At 33.1% G+C, this 21,801-nt stretch overlaps 1 protein-coding gene across 4 annotated transcripts; it reads right to left on the bottom strand.

The window, feature by feature from the left end:
• Positions 1 to 1,455: 1,455 nt before the first annotated feature.
• On the bottom strand, positions 1,456 to 20,114 carry LOC119641461 (protein mini spindles). 4 transcript variants are annotated; one of them, XM_038040159.1, is made up of 18 exons: positions 19,925 to 20,114; positions 19,651 to 19,763; positions 12,093 to 12,817; positions 11,847 to 12,031; positions 11,468 to 11,787; positions 9,528 to 11,415; positions 8,785 to 9,475; positions 8,485 to 8,722; positions 7,897 to 8,417; positions 7,595 to 7,681; positions 6,818 to 7,228; positions 4,698 to 4,887; positions 4,375 to 4,628; positions 3,982 to 4,312; positions 3,731 to 3,910; positions 3,515 to 3,674; positions 2,384 to 2,622; positions 1,456 to 2,320 (listed from the first exon to the last, which is right to left on the bottom strand). In XM_038040159.1, the coding sequence occupies exons 3-18, from the start codon at positions 12,668 to 12,670 to the stop codon at positions 2,243 to 2,245; spliced, it is 6,351 nt and encodes a 2,116-aa protein (XP_037896087.1). In that variant the 5' UTR covers positions 12,671 to 12,817; positions 19,651 to 19,763; positions 19,925 to 20,114; the 3' UTR covers positions 1,456 to 2,242. The 4 variants fall into 4 exon arrangements, with proteins under 4 accessions (XP_037896087.1, XP_037896089.1, XP_037896088.1 ...); XM_038040161.1 differs by lacking the exon at positions 6,818 to 7,228 and having other exon boundaries at positions 2,229 to 2,320; XM_038040160.1 differs by lacking the exon at positions 7,595 to 7,681 and having other exon boundaries at positions 2,229 to 2,320.
• Between the last annotated feature and the right edge of the window lie 1,687 nt (positions 20,115 to 21,801).

Below are 21,801 nucleotides of genomic sequence, written 5' to 3'. Positions count from 1 at the left end.
ACCATTTCATGTCGCATTACACTGTCATCGGAATGAAAGGTATGTGCAAATTTCAGGATGTTTGAAAGCGCCCGAAATATCGGTCCGAAAAACGGATCTACAAAATAATACACATTCACACTGTCTATTTTAAATGTTTCTTTCTTTATTATATTTTATTTTTAGTTTTCCATTGTTGATAGAGAAGAAGATAGATTAAGAGATATAATTTCCATCTTAACTATTATCTATATAAAAAATATAGCATAAAAAGCCAAAAATATTTTATATATATATATTTTTTTTTATTATATTTTATAGTTAATCTAATCATTATTAATAGTAAAAAAATTGAATTAAAAAGATACTACCAAAAGAGAAAACGTTAATATGAATGATACCAAATTAGTTTAATAAATAGAAGGGGAGAAATTAAAACAATAAAAAACAAAAACGTAAGCAAGCATTCTAACATGTATTAACATCAACAAAGCACAACTTCTGGACATAAGAAACTTTAAGTGTAAAATTAGTAACGAAAAATCAAGATTTTAATTAGATGATAACAATTACTTGTACAAATGCAACGAAGTGATTACGCGAATTAATATATAAATAATTTTTTAATATATTCATCTTTCAGCAATTTGCGATCAATATATAGCTTTAATATATCAGAGAAAGATTTCATGTTTTTGTTTAAAAGGATAAAAATTTACAGATTAACTTTTTTCGACTTTCACACTCTTCTTATCAAAGAAGATATGCTCAGATATCTTTTATCACTCCCTACTGTGAACTAAATATTTGTAAAGTGACGAAAATCTTACGCTTTTGGTTTTCTTTACGGAAATAACTGATCGATATTGAAAAAACCAGCAGACGGCTAGACAGCTTCATTATAATTCACTACATTTTCTTTACAATTTCGAACAAAGTGAAGCGTTTTCCTTAAGTCCTCGAATACATATCGTATACAAATTTGAAGTGTAAAGATCTAACCAAATTTTGCTAACGAATTTTGCATCTTCTTATTGCTCATATAATACTTTGATTAAAGCTCTCCAAACATTTACGTCACAATTCATAGTTTAGTTCTATTAAATTCTTTCTCTTTTTCATAAGGGTATCAATGATAAAGCGGGTAAGAATGAAGTCTTCTTTCCATTCGTTTTTGCTAAACAACATCTATCATCTATTGCAGAAGAATCATTACAATCCCAATAATCCCTTAGCTTGCCCGATAAAGTCTTTCTTGTTTACTAAAAGAAATTATGATATGGATACATGTACACTTGTTTATCTTAAGCAAATTAAACCAAGATGGACTGACTATAGATAGTTAGCACTTGATACTATGAAAGAGATGTTATTTGCTCTGCAAAGCTACTACTCTTTTTCCCTCATAAAAACTTTGATGAGCTAGAAAGTGCCAAGTTTTCTTTGTTATTAACGCACTAAAATGTGCTAAGTGTATTTTAAATTAATATTTATTCGTGTAATCCTTTGTTTTCGATCAACCTTAATACGTGGTTTTACATAGCTTTGAAATCTTTGTTTACTTTGTTATTTATGTTATTAGTTCTGTTAGAGTCTTTATGTCGTATGAAAATATTTACTCTATATATTTATGTGTATGAGCGCTTCAATTGCATTTAATGCTCTTTTATAAACCATTTTAAAAAAAAAAAAAAATTATTTGTACGGCAACTCGTTTTTTTTTAATAACACAAATTTTGGGTTTTTTTTATTACTGAATAGATGATTGTTTACATATACAATTATTACGAGCATTAAGTAAAAGAGGTTAATACAATTTTTAAGACATTTAAACTAAGATTTAATTATTGAAGCAATGCCGCAAGGCATCTTAAGAAAATTTCATTTCATTTCGGCACAGTACGTATATAACACTTTGAACAAGTTAAACGCGGTAATGAACATGAAGGTAGGGTGGGGAGAGGGGGAAAGGGGCACAACATTTAAATGCTCCACTACGTCTTTCATAAATTAACAAACCACCAATCCACGCGCAAAGTACAAAGATAAGGTAAGAAAAACTGAATTTAGAAATTCATTTCCAAGAGTAATAGAGGTTCTTTTTTCACGACTTTTTAGTAGTATAAGAATAATTATATATAAACTTCTTAACATCTTCTATAACAGGTTGCTGCTTAAATACTTTATATATAAATCCTTTCTTAAAAAAGGTAGACTAAGAGAGAGGGGTTACAAGGACGTTTTCCACCTACTCTCTTGTCCTTTAAGTGTGATTCTCTTTTTTGATTTGTGCCAATTTGGCCTGTATATGCTGTAAACGATTGGGCGACATTTCCGGTTTCTGTCAAAAAGTTTTATATATTTCTTTTTAAATAGCTTTTTCATTTGTTTATCTAATGCTTACATCTCTTCTTATTAGGGAAACCTTTTGAGTGTTCATATTATTGAAGCTGAGATTTTCATCCACTACTTTATTATCCATCATGTGGGCACTAGTTAACAGACAGCCGTCCGCATTGCGATGAGGCGGCATATTAGCTTTCGCTTTTAATTGATTTAAACGATCCATCCAAAAATCGGGGTCGGCTCTCAAACCGCTGCTGTGGCTTTCGCTCACCGATGATGTTTGTTGGTAATTTGCATCTATTTGATTAAAAGAATTTTTATTGCAAAAATTTGCTGATCGCATGCATAGTCAATTAATTAAATTGAAAAATATTAATTCAGATTGCTATATTTATAAACAGTGGGTACGCCCTCAGATTATGTTATGACTTTGTTGCTTTTATGTTGACTTTTAAAGTTGGCGAAAGTAGAAGGCAGTACAGATTTCTTGCAGCTTTTGGTCACCGCAACCTTATGTATCCTAAACCTAAAGAGCAGTTATATTTTCAATGTTATATTATCTATAAATGTGTATTGTAACAAATTAACAAGATATAAGCACGCAACAAGTGAGAATATCATATCTATGCATAACAGTCTTAATGTGAAAGTATACAGCTTAAATGTGAAAGACTTTTCGCAGAAAATATACATCCATGCGTCTACTATTTCAATAAAAAAATAAATGTCTTCTGCAGATTTTCCTATCGAAATCCTATCGAAAACTTCCTTATTAATTTGATTCTCACGCTTTCTCTAACGTTCGAATTCAAGCGCTTTCCCATCTATTGGTGTAAAACCAAGATTAGTTCAGTTGGATTTGTAAGATCAAGTAATGCGCACTAGAAAATGTCCGCCTAGGGTTTTGTCTTCAGGCTTTCATGTTTACTATGGCCAAAAGTTTAAATATAAAGCTATATTAAAAAAAACATTTACCATACGTCGTCCAAGAGAAAACAAAAATCTCCTATTTATTTTTGGCGGCCTTTTAAAAAAACGGTCTAAAAAAGTTTGCGATCGACTAATTACTCGGAGGTGACAGCAATGTACAATTTGTTCTACAACTTGCATAGTACCGAATATTCAATAAAGTGATTATAATTTTTTAAGCGTTTTTTCTTTGGTGTTTTTACTATATTTTTTTACGTACCCAACCGATTATCATTAATTTGTGCGTTTTGTGGATTAGTTTGTGAGCTCAGCGAGCCGGTATTGCGTTGGATATCGGCTAAGCCTTCTTCTATGTACTTTTGAAAACTTGGACTCGCTCCTTTTAGAAAAGAAGTAACATCGATTTCAGGGTTTTTCATCTAAAACCATATAACTATTACATTAAAAAGATGGATCAATTTATTTCAAGTCTCACCTTAAAGTCATACAATTTCTGTAAGCCTTGTTGTTTGGTTTCCTTATCCGATATCAGTTTAAATATTTGCGACATAGTCTCATGTGTCTGATACGTAATTCTTTGCTTGGTATGCACGTCTTTGGAACAAGTTGAACGTTGCGGCGAGGAACTAGGTAGATTGCCATCTTTTTGCAAATTCTAATTTCAAATAAAATAATTCCGGTTTTATATAGTAAATGTTAATATTTTATGATTAAATTTCTATCTACCTTTAAAATTTTAATGAGATAAGTATGCAATTCAGAATGTGTAGGTATTTGATTGAGATGTTGAAGTATAGCATTGCCCTTAATCTTAGCCATATTATGAATTATAGTCTTTACAGTACGTAATGGGGTATCAGAAGGTCTGGTTTGCCACCATGAGCTTGGCAAAGCCAACATGAATTCGTGTAATTCTAATAAAACCGCATCATAATTTAAATCGTTACTACGCTCGGGCAACGCTTTAACATTTCGCCAGATACATTTCATTAAGAGATCTGTGAATTTTGGTAGGCCAGCGCTGGGACAAGTTTCTCGCAATAAACGTATCAAAGCACTACACAAATTTGCAAATTCTTACGGTTATTCAGTTCAATCTCTGTTAAGACGTGAGCTTACCAATTCAGACTTGTAAAGTTAGATTTGTCAAGAACCTTCAAACAAATACCGTTGATTACTTTATTGTATTGACCATCATCCCCTGTATTGAGTTTCTGATCAGCCATTAGATGCAGTAAAGCCGACATGAGATTTTTAATGCAGGCAACGCTTAATGTTTTTCCCAACATTTTCGAGTGGAAAAATGAGTACAGGATGGAAAGCAATGGTTGATAGACAACTAGAGATTCGGCTATAGGCACTTGAGAAAGATTCTGAAAAAAATTTTAATACCAAGCTACAAATGTTTAGCCTTTTCTTCTTTGATCTTCGCTTAAGTTTACCTTTAACTGCGCTAAAGCATTCTGTATGAATATCTCTTCGTAATCCCTTAGTACTGCTTGCTTCTCTGGTGACTCTATAATTTCGGATAATTCATTTATAGCCGCTCTAGCCTTCAAAGTATCCGTACTGCTTACGGCTTTAATAATTTTAATTAAATGTGGATCATGTTTCGGTAGAACATCCGCTAGACTGAAATAGATTTTGCAAAAGAAATAAATTAAAATTTTTTTTTTAGGTTATATAATTATTCTATGAGAGAATCAGCATGCTTCCACAAAAATATGCTACCAAACAGTTTACGATTTCTATGGACAAGGAGCCCACACTTATACATGGTTCACGGCAAACAATAGGAGAAGCGAAACGGCACTTTAAAATACATTTAGGTGAATTAATTGGGGTAGTTCGTTTAGAAACAGTGGGGAAAACTTGTTACCCTTCTTCGAATCGAAAGGCGCTTGAATAAGAATAGTTTTAAGCCATTCACAAAAAATGAAGAAGGATACTACCACTATAGAGTTCCCTCAGTATATTCGATTTACTTCAGTGTAAAAATACATTTTTTGGGAAAGCAATTAACAATAAAATATTATCAAGCACTGCCGAAACGTTCGCGTGATGATTGGCATTTGATACCCACAGTGATTTGCTTTTTCATTGTAGCCGTTATTTGGCGAAATTCGCAACCTTTCAACAAATGAATCTCAGAAGAAAAAGGCCATACCGAAAGAAGATTTATTGACTGCATATATTTGTTGGTGAAACAAAAAATTCTTTCCGACGTTCGTTTCATCCATACACTTCGATTAAAGCCTCCTATAATACGCGTAAGAGTTAGTTTCTTGCGATCGGCACCAGATTCTGAATCGATTAAAGTGTGTTTGTGTTAATGTTGAAAAATCAAAAACGAAGAAAATAAAACTGTTTGTTACTTCTCGTTAGTCACAAACTAGGCGATCATTTAGTACTGTAAACTACCACCTCCAGATAATATTACAGTGTAGCAAAATTTAATTTTCTCCTCAAAGCCTTTGTAGTTTCCAGAAAAAAGCTTTAAAGTGTATGTAAAGTGTATAAAGTCTTGGCCAAGATGAAATTCAGAATCCACCCGAGAATGTCCGTCGGTTCGTTTGCCTTTCTATATTACACAGCATTGCTAAACATTGTCTCTTTCGCAAAAATGAAAATATCGAGTTCAAGCGCGGCCAAAACATTAAAAGTCCTTACACGTATTAAAAACGCTATTAAAAATGCTCCAAACGTATTTAAGGGCACGGCGAAGGCACATCTTAAACTGAGAACACCTTTACTTTTTGTGTTTTGAGTATAGAAATTAGGTTTTTCCTTTTTTTTTTATGTTGTTTTAGGAGAAATGCGCTAGATCTGTATTTCACACACACATTCAATCCAAGACTTGGGCAATTTTCTTGCTTTTTGTACTTTATATATGGTCTTTATACAGATAGTAAGTCACCGATTGAACCAACGGCGAAGAGTACAATGAATTTTTCTTCAATCTTTACGACATATGCAGGTTTGTGTATGTCTTGTTTGTTCTGAACTTCTTTTCCGTCTTTCAAGCGATATTAGAAAAATATGATCGCATCTAAAAGTTTAAACTTTAACAACTAATTCATCTCGACCGAATCGCTTTACGCTTATTCTTGCTGTAACAATAAACAAAGATTTCTTCCTTGCATAAACACCTAGCCTTTCTTATGCACGGCATTCGTACTATAAAATAGTGAGCCAAATATTTTGGCTAAAATATTTCTTTTAATAAATCGTCAATTTTGCGAAATCATATGGAAGTCAAATGCATAAAAGGGACAAATGTATTTGGAACGAAGTCGGAATCTTAATTCATTAGAAATATATCAATTTGTGTGGAATGATCGAAATACAATGGTGTTTGCAACTTTTATGTCAACTCCGTATAAACCTTTCTGACAAATTATGTTATCTTTCCTTAAAAAAGTAATTTAGAAAGGGCCTATAATAATAAGTAAAAGCGATCATGCTGCGATATCACTAAAGTGGAATGTGATGTTTCTTCAGTCATAGTTTTAGTGCTTATGTGGGAGTTAATCGTCATGTGAAACTGGTAAGTCTTACTTACTTGGGTGGTTGGTTGACCAAATTTTGTTGATAAAGTGTGTTATATTGTTGCTGCTGCTGTTGGGGGTTCATATAAGGTGAAATATTGCCGATCAAACCGCCTGTTGCAGCTTGTTGCATATAACGCGAACGGGCTAATAACTGATCGAATTTATCTTGGGGATATCTATGACCGTCCTTTGTGGAAATTACTTTAATGGGTTCAAAGAGCAATGAAATATCTACACGTGGCGCTTCAAGATGTTCCACCTGATCGACACGTATCCAGTCTTTTTCTATTTCTGATATAACATTCGGATCTAAGCCAAACGGACCGCTAGGTTTGGGGGGATGAGATTGTTGATGTTGTTGCTGTTGTAGCTGCTGCTGACCCAAAGAACCAATAATTGTTGCTGAAGGTTGATCAAAAGTTCTAGATGTGAATGTGAAACAAAACATTTTCAGTAGAATTACAAAACAATTCAATCCTAAATGAATTTTTGACGACTTCAAACAAATTACAGTAAGCTTAAAAGCCGAAATTCCTAACTAATGCAAGCTTTTTTTTGATGATGTTCCAACATATGTAATACAAATTCAACCAATTACGAAATGAATGAAAATAAAAAAAAAAAAAAAAAAAAAAAAAAAAAAAAAAATAACAAAAAAAGTATAAAAAAAAAAAAAAAGACAGAGACAGGATTTCACTCTTTTTTCTTAAGCAACAAGAATAATAGAACGCAACACAAAAACACATATATAAAATGGAAGAACTGAAAAAATAATGAATGAAATTTACGCTTGTCTTATTAGTGAAGTTGCGCGCACTTCTTTTTCATCCTGAGAGCTGTTACTATCTTCATTTTCATTCTCTCCGTTCTCATGACTAAAGCCAAAAAAATAAAAATAAAACAAAATCAAAAACTTAAACAATTGTTAATAGCAATAATTCTCATTAAGAGGTTAAGAGGGAAAGAAAGACACAGAGAAAGAGAAAAATATCTTTTCTTTTCATTAAGCGGTCATCATGCTCAGTGAAAACTAGCACAAAGACTTTTCAATTTGTTTATAATTGCAGTTCAATTTTAAGCAAATACAAACCTTTGATCAAGTTCTTCGGGTGGTGGCAACTCATCGCAACCATTAGTGGACGGTTCGTCGATTTCAATGCTTTCCTGATGTACTTGTCCTGAAGATTTGCCACTAACGTTAAGGCTGGTGTCAGATTTTTTCTGTGGCCTTTTGGCGCGTTTAATGCGTTCATCCAGCATTGATAGATCTTTATCGTTCAACTGACCGATGAGTTTATAAATTTTCTCTCCAGCAAGGAAATAAGCTTGTACCACGCAATTAAGAGCAGCATTACGCACGCTATTGTCGCGATCGGAAATGTGACGAGCAATCTCTTTTAAAGCGACTTGTTGTGAAGGTTGGCAAACGGTAAGACCGTAGTTTTCAATCATATAGCTCAACTCATCTAGACATTCGGTACGCTGTCTGGCATTTTTAGACTTTAAACCTTCCATGACGTAAATAAAAACCTTGTTGTATGGATAAACTACTAAAATTTGACGTAACAAAGAGCGAACACCGTTGCGTACAGTATCTTTCGGATCACCCAGCTATGCGTAATAGCGTACAAGAAACATAAGACCACAAATTGCTTATCGCATCTTAATTTTTACTTACTTTAAGTAACAAGTGGGGTATAAAAGAACTTCCTTCATTATCGGCCAAAATATACTCATGTTTGAGCAACGTCACAAAGACTTGATGTAAATATTCTAAACCTTTAATAAGGACCGAGGGGTTAGTGTCATAGAAACGTAATGACAGCCATTTTAATATCAAATCTAAATTGCTTATTAAAGCTTTTGGATTTTGAGGTAAATCTTCCATTAAAGTTTCAATAACTTTCAAGTGATATCTGCATAAAAAAATATTCTTATAAAAGATTTCATTTCAACTTAATGACTAACGTAGACCCACCTAAAGTCATCGTGAAACATGTTCGCCATGAGTGCTTTATTGACATTAGCCGATATCATTTGTTCTCGCAAGAGCTCAATGAATTCTTCCCGGGGTGTTGTAAACGTCCATTTTAACACTCGCATTTTTTGCTCATCGATTAACCTTTGATTCTTGGTATTGTTTACGACTAATAAGGGAGAGTTTTCCACTTCTTCCTCCTTCTTGCGTGATCCTGAATTATTTAAGGTTTTAGCATTTCCTGAATTGTTCTTATTTGCTCCATTTGCTGTTTTCGAACTCTGGGCGTTATTAGAGGATGCCCCACCGCCACCACGTAAGGTTTTCTTCTCTTCGTACAGAGGAGCTTGTTGCTTGCTTTTAGGCAAGGGTTTAATTGGCAAATTAGGTCTTGCTTTATCTAGCGCCACCTGTATGTCTTTTTTAGCGGCAGGTTTTTGCTTATCTAAAGCCTTGACCATAGTGTCGAAACCTAAATGTATCATTATGCCTAAAACGGCCTCGTTAGCATTTTTTCGTACGTCGGCGTTACGGTCGCATATGTGCGCATAAAGATGTGGTATCATAGAAACTAATTCTTCCTTTGATACGCTCTTTGGCGGCATTTGTGGCAAACGTTCAGCTAACCAAGCCCAAAGTTCTACTTTCAAGGCAGGTGAACCAGTCTTCAAAGCATCCGCGAGCATTTCCCCTGCAACACATGAAGTTAATAGTCTTGTCTCAAATATAAACTTTTTGTTTACCTTCGAAAAATTCTTTGTAGCCTCCTTTCTCACCGAAACTGTTGATACAGTTTAACGCAGCCGCTCTTACAAAACTCTTGCTGTCCCCCAACGCATGCAGAAACCCTGGAAAAAGCACCCTAACATAATTTTTGCAGCCAGAATCCATAGCATTGGCCAATTGCTCGCATATAGTTAGAGCAGTTTGCGCGATTTTAGCATTTGAATCTACCAGACGTAAAGCTAGAGCTGGTGCCAAATCACCAATAGAGGGTTTAATTAATCGTGCTTCGGTGATAATAGCTTGCAATTTGTTTAGACCCTCGTTCCTAGTTTTCCAATCTTTATCTGACATTTCTTTTAATAAAGCTTCAGTTATTTGGGGTGAAATATCTACGCGAGGAAGAAAATCAACCAAGTTTATAGGTTCTAATGGCTCTTCGTCCTCGTTAACTTCTTCTCCATCAATATCACCCTCATCGGCAACATCACCGCCAACGCCCGCATCTACATTTTTAACATTTTCTCCTTTCTTCAAACCACGTACCGGCTTCGGCGGCTTCTCACCCAAATTTCTATCAAATTCTGCTTGAATTTGAGATTTTAAAGCGGGCTTTTCATTGTCAAAGAACATCATTAAAGTATTGCCCATATACAAAACCATGGTCCCCACTAAAGCAATGGCAGAACCTCTAACTGTAGGATTAGTACTTTGTACGGCTTTGCGTACGTCTTCTATTAAAAATTTCGGCTGTATTTGAAAGCCGAATTCAAGTATGGACTTATTAACCCAGTTTAGAGCTTCTGATTGTACCTTAGGAGATTTTTGTTCAAAGGCAAACGAAAGAACACGGCCCACTACGTAGTCCAACTTGGTGGCTTCAGCAAATGCTGTTAGAACTTCAGCAGCCGAACCACCGTTTTTAATATCTGCGAGTTTTTCTGTAATTTCATTGATAACAACATCTACAGTCGTTGATGTAGTCGGATATGTTTCGACTACAGTGCGTATGATATCTAATTTGATTTTTAAAACTTGAAAATTCATTTCTTTTAAACCGGGCTTGCGTCCGCTAATAGTGCGCACTAATATTTGAGAAATTCCCTGCATTTTTGGATCAAAATCAACGATTTGCTGCTGTAAATTTTCCACAGCGACCAAGCGATTTTTCCAGTTGCTATCACTTAGACTGGCCAAATCTTTTGCAGTAAAAATTTCTTCAGCTTTAGATTGAATCTCTTCCGCGGCCATCTCACGTTCGATTGTTAACATTCTAGCAGCGCTGGCACTTTTTGATAGGGGAATACCCCCACCACTTCCGCCCGTAACGGTTGTTTTCTTTGTAGAGACCTTTTTCATTCCCGCAGTAGCGGGACGTGTGACCGGTTTAGGCTCTATAGAACCACCCCGTGGTGTGGCTGCACCAGACGACGCTTTGCTAATTGGTGCCGTAGCTGGCCGCTCCTTTTTGACGCCTGCTATTTTAACTTTAATCTCGGCCTTCTCTTGGCATTCTTTGATTTTAGCCAATTTTAAACTGTCTACATCTATCAAAAAGGGACTCACTTGCTTGTCGCCCATAAGCTTGAGCAAAGTACCCAAGGCTTCAGCAGAGCAATCTCTGACTGTGGGATCTGGTTCATTAAGAGTTTTAATTAAAGTGGTAACCAAAAGTTTCAAAAGTTTTTTGTTAATAACTGTTGGTTGTGTGCGACAAAAGGCGCGAGCTAAAAATGAAGCCGTTTCAGATTTTACATTCGGATTCTTGCTGCCCAAAGATTCAACGATGCATTCCTGCATGGCCTCTAGGCTAGTGGATGGATAAATAGCGTCAATTGCGTCACGCAAAGCTGTGACAACATTAGCCTTCTTCTCTTTGAACTTTTCGAGCAAAGATGGGATACAGCCCTAAGGAAGCTTCGTATTAGAAAATGTTTTTATTTGCAATGAAATGAATTACCATGGCATAGGGGGAGAAGCGTTTTCCTAAACCTTTAGCCAGCATTGCCAAACATTTACCACCCATAGCCACTAAAACAACGTTAGTATCCTTGGTGATTACTTTTTTTAAAGCAGTCACTACAGCTCCATAATCTCCACTTTCTAATTTTGGATTTTCTGTAAGTAATTTATCTAAAATCTCCAAAGACTCTTTACGAATTGTCCATTTCTTTTCTTCTAATTTCTCGTAAAAATCTTTTGGAATCTTTGAGAGTATATCAACAGGATCAATAAGATCCATGGGGTCAATTTCTTCGATACCAGCATCGACGTCATCATCTAATGATATATGAAAAAACTTACTATTATGTAAATTTCCTTTAATATCCTATACTTACCATTGCCAACATCCTCATCATCTCTAACGGCAGCTGTCTGATGCTGTATTTTCTCTTGTTGAGATTTTAAGTAACGATTAGGTTCAGCTTTTTCGCCCTTTAACTTATCAAATTCCTCTTCCAGTTCCTTAATCGTAACCTGAGGGAGTGTAGAGATTTGCTGTTTCATTGCAGGCCCAATCCATCTAATAGTATAATAAAAATAAATTATTCAAATATAACTTCTCCACAACAGGAGAGGCTCACCTGTAAATTTCTATAGCTAATTGTTTGCCTTCATCGCGCACAGTTTTGTCGCGGTCGCTCATTAGCGGCGCCAATTTTTTAATTAGAGGTTTCACACCGATTACCTTACTGCCAAACTCTTTTAAAGCTAAACTTGTAGCAGCGACACAGGCAGCCACAATCTTAGGATTTTTGTGATCCATACCTTTGATCAGTTCTTCCGTAACAGCTTCTTGCTTTTCAATTTCAACGTACATCAAGGTTATCTGAACCGATAAATCTTTAGTTTTAGCTTTTTGAGCAGCGATACATTTCTGCACAATTCCCGACATAACATCGCCTACAGTTTTACCAGCATGTCCACAATTTTCAACAAAAATTAATGCCGCCTCTAAACCCCTTTCTTGAGCGACAGCATTCGAATCAACAATCATTTTCTTAATAAGTCCCGTAAACTTCATCCATTCTGGTGATTTCTCGTCGTCGATTTCACGGAAAATTTTGGCAGCCTCCTCGTAACCATCAACTCGCGCTTTCCATAATTTGTGAACGCAACGGTCTTCTACGGGCAACTTCTTATATTCGGTATCTTCGGCCATCTTAAGTTCTCTCGGAACGAGAAAAGTGCCTCAAAATTTATGACGCGCTGCTTTTATTCGTTCTTTTTTGATCAGTTTTTGGACGATAGCCGTTTAAAAACGTTTAAATACGTGAGGATTTTGTTCAATTTAAATAAACACTGAATACTGACATTGAATAGCGTGTAAAGAAAGAAAAAATAAATTTAAAAAAAAAAGATGAGAATTACTTAAGCTTCAAAAAAAAAAAAGAAGGAATTTGTCGATTTTTTTTCAAATAAAAAAATTAATTAAAATTGAGGAAATCTAGACGAAAATCAAAAATGTAGTCAAGCATAAAAAGCATTACTACAAATGCAGACAGCTGAATGACAAAATTTGACTTCACCCTTGAGAGAATTTCGGATACCAATCACTATATAAGGCAAAGGCATAAGTGGCTTAAATTTTTTTAACCCTGGCAACAGTTCCATTGTGATGTTTTTCGATCACATAATTAAATGACCCAGGAGTATTCATTTACGGAATTCATACTGTAGCAAAAGTATATTTTTGTATTATCACAATTTCTTATTCATCGTCAAATTTTCAACAATTTTAACGGATTTCGCCTGCGTTTTCGTGTGTGTGCACATGGGTGCTTGCGAAAAATTGGAATAACATCGTTAATCGCTGGTCCTTGCACAAATACTGTGACAACCTAAATGCGATATTGATATAAAGAGTATTGCTAATGTTTGCACGATAAACTTAAAAAAGGTCATGACTGATAAACTGATGACTGATTATTTCTGAAGTTATATTGTCAAGTTATAGGCTACACTAATCTATCTAATCAAATAATCTTCCTAATTATGAATACGAATACGATATATTAAAAACCCCTAATCCGTTTTCAAAAGTTGAGGATTCGATCAAAAAGTAGATTGAGATAGCAAACAGTCTTATAAATATGATGACTCTCTCAGTCTCGCTGATGATATATGATATGAAAACGGACTGTCCAATCATGTCCAATCCACGAAGTAGAAATTTTTCTTCCTCAAGATTTTATCGACATACTTTTTATATCAGAAACTCATTTGGCTTTCACTCAAAAATCAATGGATATAATTTAATGACTGTCAGTCACATTGAGGATGAAGCCTTAGCCTTGAAATAAGGCAAATGATCAGAAAAAGGGAAGATTGAAAAGACAATAGCAAAGCAGTAGGGATGGTCTGGATAAAAGGAATTTTAATGAAGCAACAAAGGGCTGAACAAGGAAATGAACAAGGAAATTGACAATTTTTTAAACAACATCTATCTCTAAAGAGCTAATAAATATCTTAGCCAAGTGACTTTAACAGATAAGCCTAGGAAAGTCGAAAAGTTTTCTCACTTAAACCCAGAAGGAATATTGTAATTTTCATCCCTTAGATTGGCCTACCACACACCTATCAATTGCTGAAGTCAAAGATGACGCGAGCAAACCAAACATTAATAAATCCCCGGGTTATGATTATATTAAGTGGAATAACTACAAAATCTTTAAGTCATTTTCTTAGCATTAACTTTCAACAAATACGTTAAGTTGGAATTATTTTCCAATTGAATAAAAAAGCGCTGAAATAATTATGGTGTCTAAGCCTAATGAGTCAGAAATTGTAAGCTCGTATAGACAATCGCTGGAATGGTTATTTTTTCTAAAATATTTGAGAAAACCACCAGTTCGGGTTCAAGAATAAACCTGATACCATTCATTAAGCAATGGTATGCTCTTTTTTTCGTGGATTAGAGAAGCCATTGAAAGTAAAAACTAGCGCGTTAATGTATTACCAGATGTGGAAAGGGCTTTCGATAAGGTGAGAGGCTTCTTTTCGAACCTAAAAAATTTTTTCCAACTCACATTTGCAAAACAGACATTCCCTTGTTCAAGTCACAACTTTAATTGGTGATGGAGTGTCGCGGGGAAATGTTCTAATTCCAGTATTCTATATAATTTTCCGATCGCTGACAATATTATAATCGCGACATATGCTGCAATCCTATTTTCATATTATGTGCTCTCATAAACCTTTCTTATGAAAAATTTTTGTTTATTTTATAGCAAAATAAATGCTGAAAATTATGCACATAATGCGTTTATGTTAATAAAAGTAGTCGTCCTTCAGAATTTTGAATGGCAATACCAACTCTAACAGCAACTGTGCAAAATATTTTGCACAGGTTTGGTTTACATATTGAGCAAAGATTAACTTTCAAAAATCATATTAGTCCTTCTCCACTCAACAAACGAGAAAAAAAAGAAGAAAAATCACATAGAAGCCAGACGCCAGCAGCTTGACTTAAAGAGCACAAGAGTCGTCCAGCATTTCAACTTAGTCTAAGAAATAAATACATTTTATACAAGAGCATCCTCCAACCCATTTGGCAGTACGCCATGTAATTGTGACGAGCAGCCAGTAACTCTAATATTGAAATACTCCAAAATTATGAATCTAAGATTCTCTTTCCATGGTTCGTTAGCAGCAAAGCTATTCATGATGACCTGCATTTTCTATTCATTAAAAATCTAATTCAACGCGGTTGTTGAAAATACCTTTCCAGACTGAATAATCACATAAAAGCTTTGGCAACATATGTCCTGGATGGTCCTGTTTTAAAGGCAGCATACTTTGGATCTTCTATTTAGAACTTAATTTATTTTTGTTATTTTATGTTGTTATGTTAAATTATTTTTTATGGTTTCTTTTTATTTATTTCAACATCATGTGTATAATGCTGCATGGTCACCATTGGGGAACAATAATCTCTGCTATATTTCCACATTTGCTTATTATTATTGTTTAGACAGATAGCAAATTAAACACGTAATTAAAAAAAAAGGTAAGAAAATTACATTCGGTCATGACCGAATCTTATATATTCATCACCGAATCTTTCATGTTCTCTAAACAAAAGGGAAAGAACTAAATGTTCATACTTTAGAATATTGGGTGGGCGTTGGTTGTATGGGGTGTGAGTAACAAGGAAACACATAGAAAGAAAACGCTTTCACAGTTTTTGTTGCCTAGGCGTGTCCTTTACCGTTTTGGGTCATTTTCAAAAGGTTTTGCAAAATTGTAAACGATATCTTTATTTTTGGGAACAGTGGAATGGTCACCGCAGATTCGGAACAGTTGCGCAGGCGAATAGATGGACAGATGAATAGATGGACATGCTTAACTAGACTTCGAATTCGAAACTAGATAAGAACTTGTACACTTTATATGGGTTTTGAAGCTTGCCTCTGGGTGTTACAAAAGTTTTGAAAAAGAAATGAGCCTGTAACACACTATAAAATTAAGTAGAAGTGTCCGATTTTTTCCTTTTTTATAGAGATGCAATGCTTATAGAATACACGCCCGCAAATTTTATAGATTTATGTGGCGTGATTTATGATTAAAAAGGAAAATATCAATTTTTTATTACTTTTTAACTACAGAGATACCCTGATTTTAGGTAGTACTGCAGGCGTATCCTTTGATGAAATTGGCCCATTTTCAATGCCAACCTGCGTGCAAGTACAGATGGATAAATGGGCATGTTTATATCGATTCAGGATTTGATGTTGATCAAGGTTATTTTTGCTTTATGGGATCTCTAAAGATTCCGTTTAGGTGTTACAAACGTTTTAATAAAATGAATATACCCCTCACCCTTTGGGGATAGGCATAAAATTTGAGGGAAATGTCGTCTGTACGTAATACGATAAAGTAACAAACATCGGTTTTAGGTATTTCATTATTGACTTCACCTCATGTCATGACACATCTAACGTAATAGAAGCTCATAAAATAGTTTGCAGATTTTTTATGTGGAAGGTCAAAGCAATGCAGCATTTAGATTATTTTACATTATTTCTGCTATTATGCGTCCTTTATCGAAATAAGATTTGTCCTATTTCATTACAATTAAAAGTTAAAATACCCTAAAATTTATTCAAATGTTTGACAATTCTCGACAATGTCCATCCGTTTCAAGAAATTCTGATTGCATCGACGCAACCTCAATGAAGAAATTGTCATCAAACGTGTGCATTAATTTCTGCACATTTTTTAGAAAAATTTTACAAGATGTTTTATTTAAAGTCGTTTTCATTTTTTTCACAATTTTTTTTTTGGCAGGATGTGAATTTCTTATTTTGGGGTAATCATTACCATTACGAAAAATTGGACACAAATTTTAATATTTTAACGTTTATTGATTTCTTATACATATTAAGGGAATTGCTTCTAAAGTTTCCAGTTTAGCTTATAAAAGAAATGCAAGCAAAATACAATTTTGTTGAAATGAAATCAACCGTTTTACAACTATTATATGCAGTTTTTGAAAATTAGGCCCTTGTGTATTCCACATTTTCATCTAAAAATATCTTTTCGAAAAAGAAGCAAATGAAAAAAAAAAAAAACAAAAATAAATGCAGTAAAAATGGCACACGAAGCTAAACATAAACTTTTGCTGTTTGCTATGGTAGATTCCATTCGACGGCATTGATATTTGCAAGCCACATATGCTGCATTAGATGGATAGAATAGTCTCATTTTTTCATTTATATTTATATTTTGCATTGCCTGCTATTATTTTCGGAAGGATTTACTAGAAATTGAAATCGATTTGTGCAATTTCTTGAGTAATTTTTGCAATAGCATAAATCAGCCCAATGGAGCTGAAAATAAAATTCGACGTCATCAATTACTGTCTCGAATAAGATTCAAAAGATGATAATCAATATATGGAATTGAAGAGCTTTGCAAACTAGTTAATGCCTTTTTTGGTCTACCCTGTATATTGACGTTTACAACATTGACTACAGGACGTTGGAAACAAATTTAGTAATAGCATGGGGTGTTTACATATGTAAACTTTTTTTCCTTTTTAATTTACCAAACTATTAACTTAACTTCGAGGAAACGTACAAATTGAGTTAAAATATTGTATGTTACCAAATTCGCGATATCATCGCCTTTAATAGATTATATCAAATAAATAGGTAATTTGACGTATGCTTCATTCATACCGGTGCTTAAAATATATATTCAGATAACAATTGCTTAACACAATGATAACATTTAAATATTTAAATATTCCGAACTATAAGAAATAGCTAACTATTAAAAAATCTTTTAAAACTTTTAATTTTTACTTACATTTTTTTTTGCTACTTTGTCCTATTTTTACGCTAAAGAAACTCTTAGCATATGGCCTGAAAATACTGTTCATTCCTGCATCCTTTCATCGGTCTATAAAGTCTTTGTCATGGTCGAGAACGTAAATTTACGGAAAAAAAAGTTGAAACTTGTACCTTCTTAACGTAGCGTTATCTGCTCTTCGTCACGTTCGCGGAATCTTCAAAATGGATCGATTAAAGTTAAAGTGAAACAGTTTATAGGACCATGTAAGATTTATAAATATTAGGAAATTTTTCGGAATTTTTGAAAATTTGTTTGATAAGGCGATATTAAAAATTCACTGGAAGAAAATGCATTTAGCCATTTCTCGGTCAAAATTTCATCAACTTTAAACAGGGTGAATACTGCGCTGTTCAAAAATCGATGGCAAATCCCCTGTATAAATTCTGGATAAGAAAATAATTGAGCGAAGTAAGTTAAGCTCTTACCATAATTTCTTCTACTTCTTCTATTCAGCAAACCAACAACCGAAAATTCGCAGTAATGTTTTATGTATTGCAAAAAACTGACTTATCGCCATGTATGAAAAAGCAATAAAATGTTGGGTTTCAGTTCTCTGATTTCAAGGAAAAAGCACAAATGTCGCACATAAATCCTGCTGTTAAGAGTTTTTCATTTGTATTTTTAGTTTTTTTTTTATGAGTTGCTACTTTGTATTTTTTTTTAAAGAATCGCATTGAATTAGAAAATGTACCAGCAGCATGACTTTAAAATGACAATTTCATAATCTTCATGTGTACTCCATAGAAAGATTGTAATGCCATAAAAAATTGCTCCTATTTGCGAAACAGCTATTAACTGCGTTCCTAGCGGCATACTTTCGAACTACTTATAAATCGAAAAAACATTAGCAAATAAAAAAAACATTTAATGCGAATTAACAACGTGAAAACTTTTTATGAATGATTTCGCATGAATTTACATCAATGATTTGATGGATGTTAAGAATTCAATTGTACGCCATTCGAAAGGCGTGCAGTCCTTAGTTTGGCTAGGTTTTGAGTGTGGGTTTTATCCATCGAATTTTACACATACGTTGCCCGTAGACATTCAAATACCTTGTACGGATATTGCAACATGGCTCTTCATTTAAACATAAATTCACAGTAATAAAAACAGGAGGTCAAGCGTTTGTGAACTATTTTTGATTTTTTCTCCGTATTATTTCGATAAGTTAGTTTTAAGGCTTTATTGCGTAATCCAGAAGTATTTATAATAGGAACAATTGGTAGCAACAGTACTATTGCCAATTCCAGTCAAATGGGAAGGAGGTGTTTTTTAATCAAGAAGTGCCGAAAATTTTATAAAAATGGAACATAAACTTTTTGGAGGTAATTATAAATATAAAACACATCAACCCAAACATAAAGCCCTGTTTTAAAATCTTAAAAAAATTCTTTTTTGAATATCAATGCGGGCCGTCGAGGTGACACTCCGGTAAACAACCCTAATTCTTATTGCTGTAGCATTTTCTCGTTGCACTTTCTTTTTCTCACATTTCAATATTTCTGCTCAGTTTTGCAGACTTCATTTAACGGCATAAATATTTGTTTTTGTTTTGCCGCCTTAAAGCGAAAAACAAGCGTTTGTTTCTATTTTTCGTATTAAAGAAGATATGTTGTAAAAGTCACAGTAAAAGCAACATTTTTGGCGAATAAAAAAAAAAGATAGAAAAAAAAGAGGCTCTGCGCAATTAATCATCTTGGTCAATTTCTATGTCTCATTGTTTGAAATGACCACAAATAGCAAGGAGTGAATCCGCAAAACTTTACATATTATTAGACTTACCGTTAATTTTTAATGAACTTTTCCTCACTTTAACCGGAATTATATTTAATTATGGATGAAAAATTGTCACGCCCACCTTTTTGGTGTATGCTTTTGCCTTTACTTGCACAAACCTTTAAATATTTATTTCATTTAAATTTTCTTATAATATAAAAAAATAACTATTGGAATATAAACAATCATAAAAATTGTAAAAAATGTTCGATCTTATTGCAGCAGACGCCAAGCAAAAAACTTCGATTTTTCACAGAAAAAATTCCTCATATACACTCACGCTACATAATCCACTGAATTGAATGACAAATCCATGAGTTTTTATACAAGCACTTAATAAAATAAAACTAAAATGAGGCACAAATTCCAACAATTTATAAACTTTTAGAAAACATTGACATCTGTCGCAATTTTACTTATGATTCTTAACACTTAACAAATTTGTGGAAACAATTTACTGAAGAGATAACATAACTGGCCGTCTTTGCCCATTTTTGCAGCTATTCGCAGGACTGCCAAATTTAGTATAAATGCTCGAGGGGAGAGATTTACTTTATGGGATTATGGGATACAATAAAATTTAACGCTTTTACTTCAGTCTCAATTAATCAATTAGTTGCTATACCTGAAAATTTGGAAAAACAAATTTCTTATTCACTATGTTATAATCGATTCAATACGGGAGTGAAACAATATTTTTGTTAATTTTATATATTTTATAGTATTATATTTCTTTAAGTACTTTGTGAACGTGAAAATTCGAAAAAACATGTCTTAACACATGTCGATTTTAATTTTGTTTTTATTAAAGGTTTGTTAAATGTGGTAGTCTTGTGCCGTTTTTCACGTGGCGGCAATGAGTCGTTTTTAACTAGTTGTGGAGATCATGAGTCGTTTCTAACATATGGAACATACTATACTGATTAAAAATATATATGCTTTATGGAGTTTATGAAGCAGCCTTCCGGGTTATGAAAAAATGAATACAAACCACACCCTTCCATAGTGGGTATAAAAATTAGAATGCGATAAGCGTTATGCAACACAATAACTTAACAAGCGTTAATGCTATAGTTTTTATTTATAATGTCTATTTTAATTTTTGTTTTTTTTTTATTATCGTTGAAGACGTTTGCATGGATGCGCTATGTTAGGATTAATTATTTAATGAAATTAATTTTTTTGAATTATCGAAAACTTTGATGAATTCATTTTACTTCCCTGTTGAGATCAGCGAAATATGTACAATGTTTGAAATGACAAAAGGACTTCTGCTTTTGACTTTAGCTATTCACGGTCTTTGCGAATTTTTGTAAATATCTAAACGGTATTATACGCAAACGAGGCCATAAATTTTGTCATCGCGATGATTTCTATTTTAACCGGCGCACTTGAAAGCCTTTTCTCAGCCATAAATCCGTCAAACTACCATTTAGTCAAATGTAAATTTCTATTGCAAATTTGTACGTCTGCCCAATTTTCAATCATTCTCATGACTTTGTTTATTATAATTGTTTATAGTTTATTTAATATATATATATTTTTATATTTTAACGATTTTTAAATATTGTTAATTATAATAATAATGTATTTTTGTGTGTATGTATGTGTGTATTCGTGTGTATGTTTCTATATATAATAATTTAGATACATATGTATATATAATAGTCATTTACAAATTTTTCATTTTATATATATTTACTGTATTTTTCTAAATTTCGTTATTTTAATGTTCATTTAAGAAATTTTAAATTTTTTTCTTTGAAAATTATTTTTAATTTTAGTTTCACAATCTTTTTGTTTAATAGTTTACGTATGTTTGTGGGTTTAAGTTTATATAAAAAAAAAATTCAACTATTTTTCTTGTTTTTTAATAATTACTATTATCAATAAAATATTTTAGAAAGCAATAAATAGAAAGAAGTCGTATATATGTAATAAATGTATGTACAGAGTATAGAAAAAAAATTTCCAAAATTTTTTAAAATTATTTTTTACAAAATTTTCTTTTTGTTTTTACTTTTGTAATAATTTCTTGTCAAAATAATTTAAAAAAAAATTTTTGTTTAATTTTTTTGGTTTTTTGTTTTCTTATCATATTCTGTTTTGTTAAAAAAATTGCGTTTGTTTCTTTTTAAATTCTTAATTATACAATTA

This window comes from Glossina fuscipes, unplaced genomic scaffold (assembly GCF_014805625.2).
Source record: "Glossina fuscipes isolate IAEA_lab_2018 unplaced genomic scaffold, Yale_Gfus_2 150, whole genome shotgun sequence".
Taxonomy (NCBI): Eukaryota; Metazoa; Arthropoda; class Insecta; order Diptera; family Glossinidae; genus Glossina; species Glossina fuscipes.
Note: the sequence above shows the minus strand (reverse complement) of the source record. Positions and strands in the feature narration are given on the sequence as shown.

What these genes read in the sequence shown, in the direction of transcription:
- LOC119641461 (XM_038040159.1), bottom strand. Translation starts at nt 12,670, where the DNA reads ATGGCCGAAGATACCGAATATAAGAAGTTGCCCGTAGAAGACCGTTGC. An exon ending in ATGTTTCACGATGACTTTAG is followed by an intron (nt 8,723 to 8,784) that starts GTGGGTCTACGT and finishes TTTTTTATGCAG; the next exon opens with ATATCACTTGAAAGTTATTG. An exon ending in AGAAATTGTATGACTTTAAG is followed by an intron (nt 3,675 to 3,730) that starts GTGAGACTTGAA and finishes ATATGGTTTTAG; the next exon opens with ATGAAAAACCCTGAAATCGA.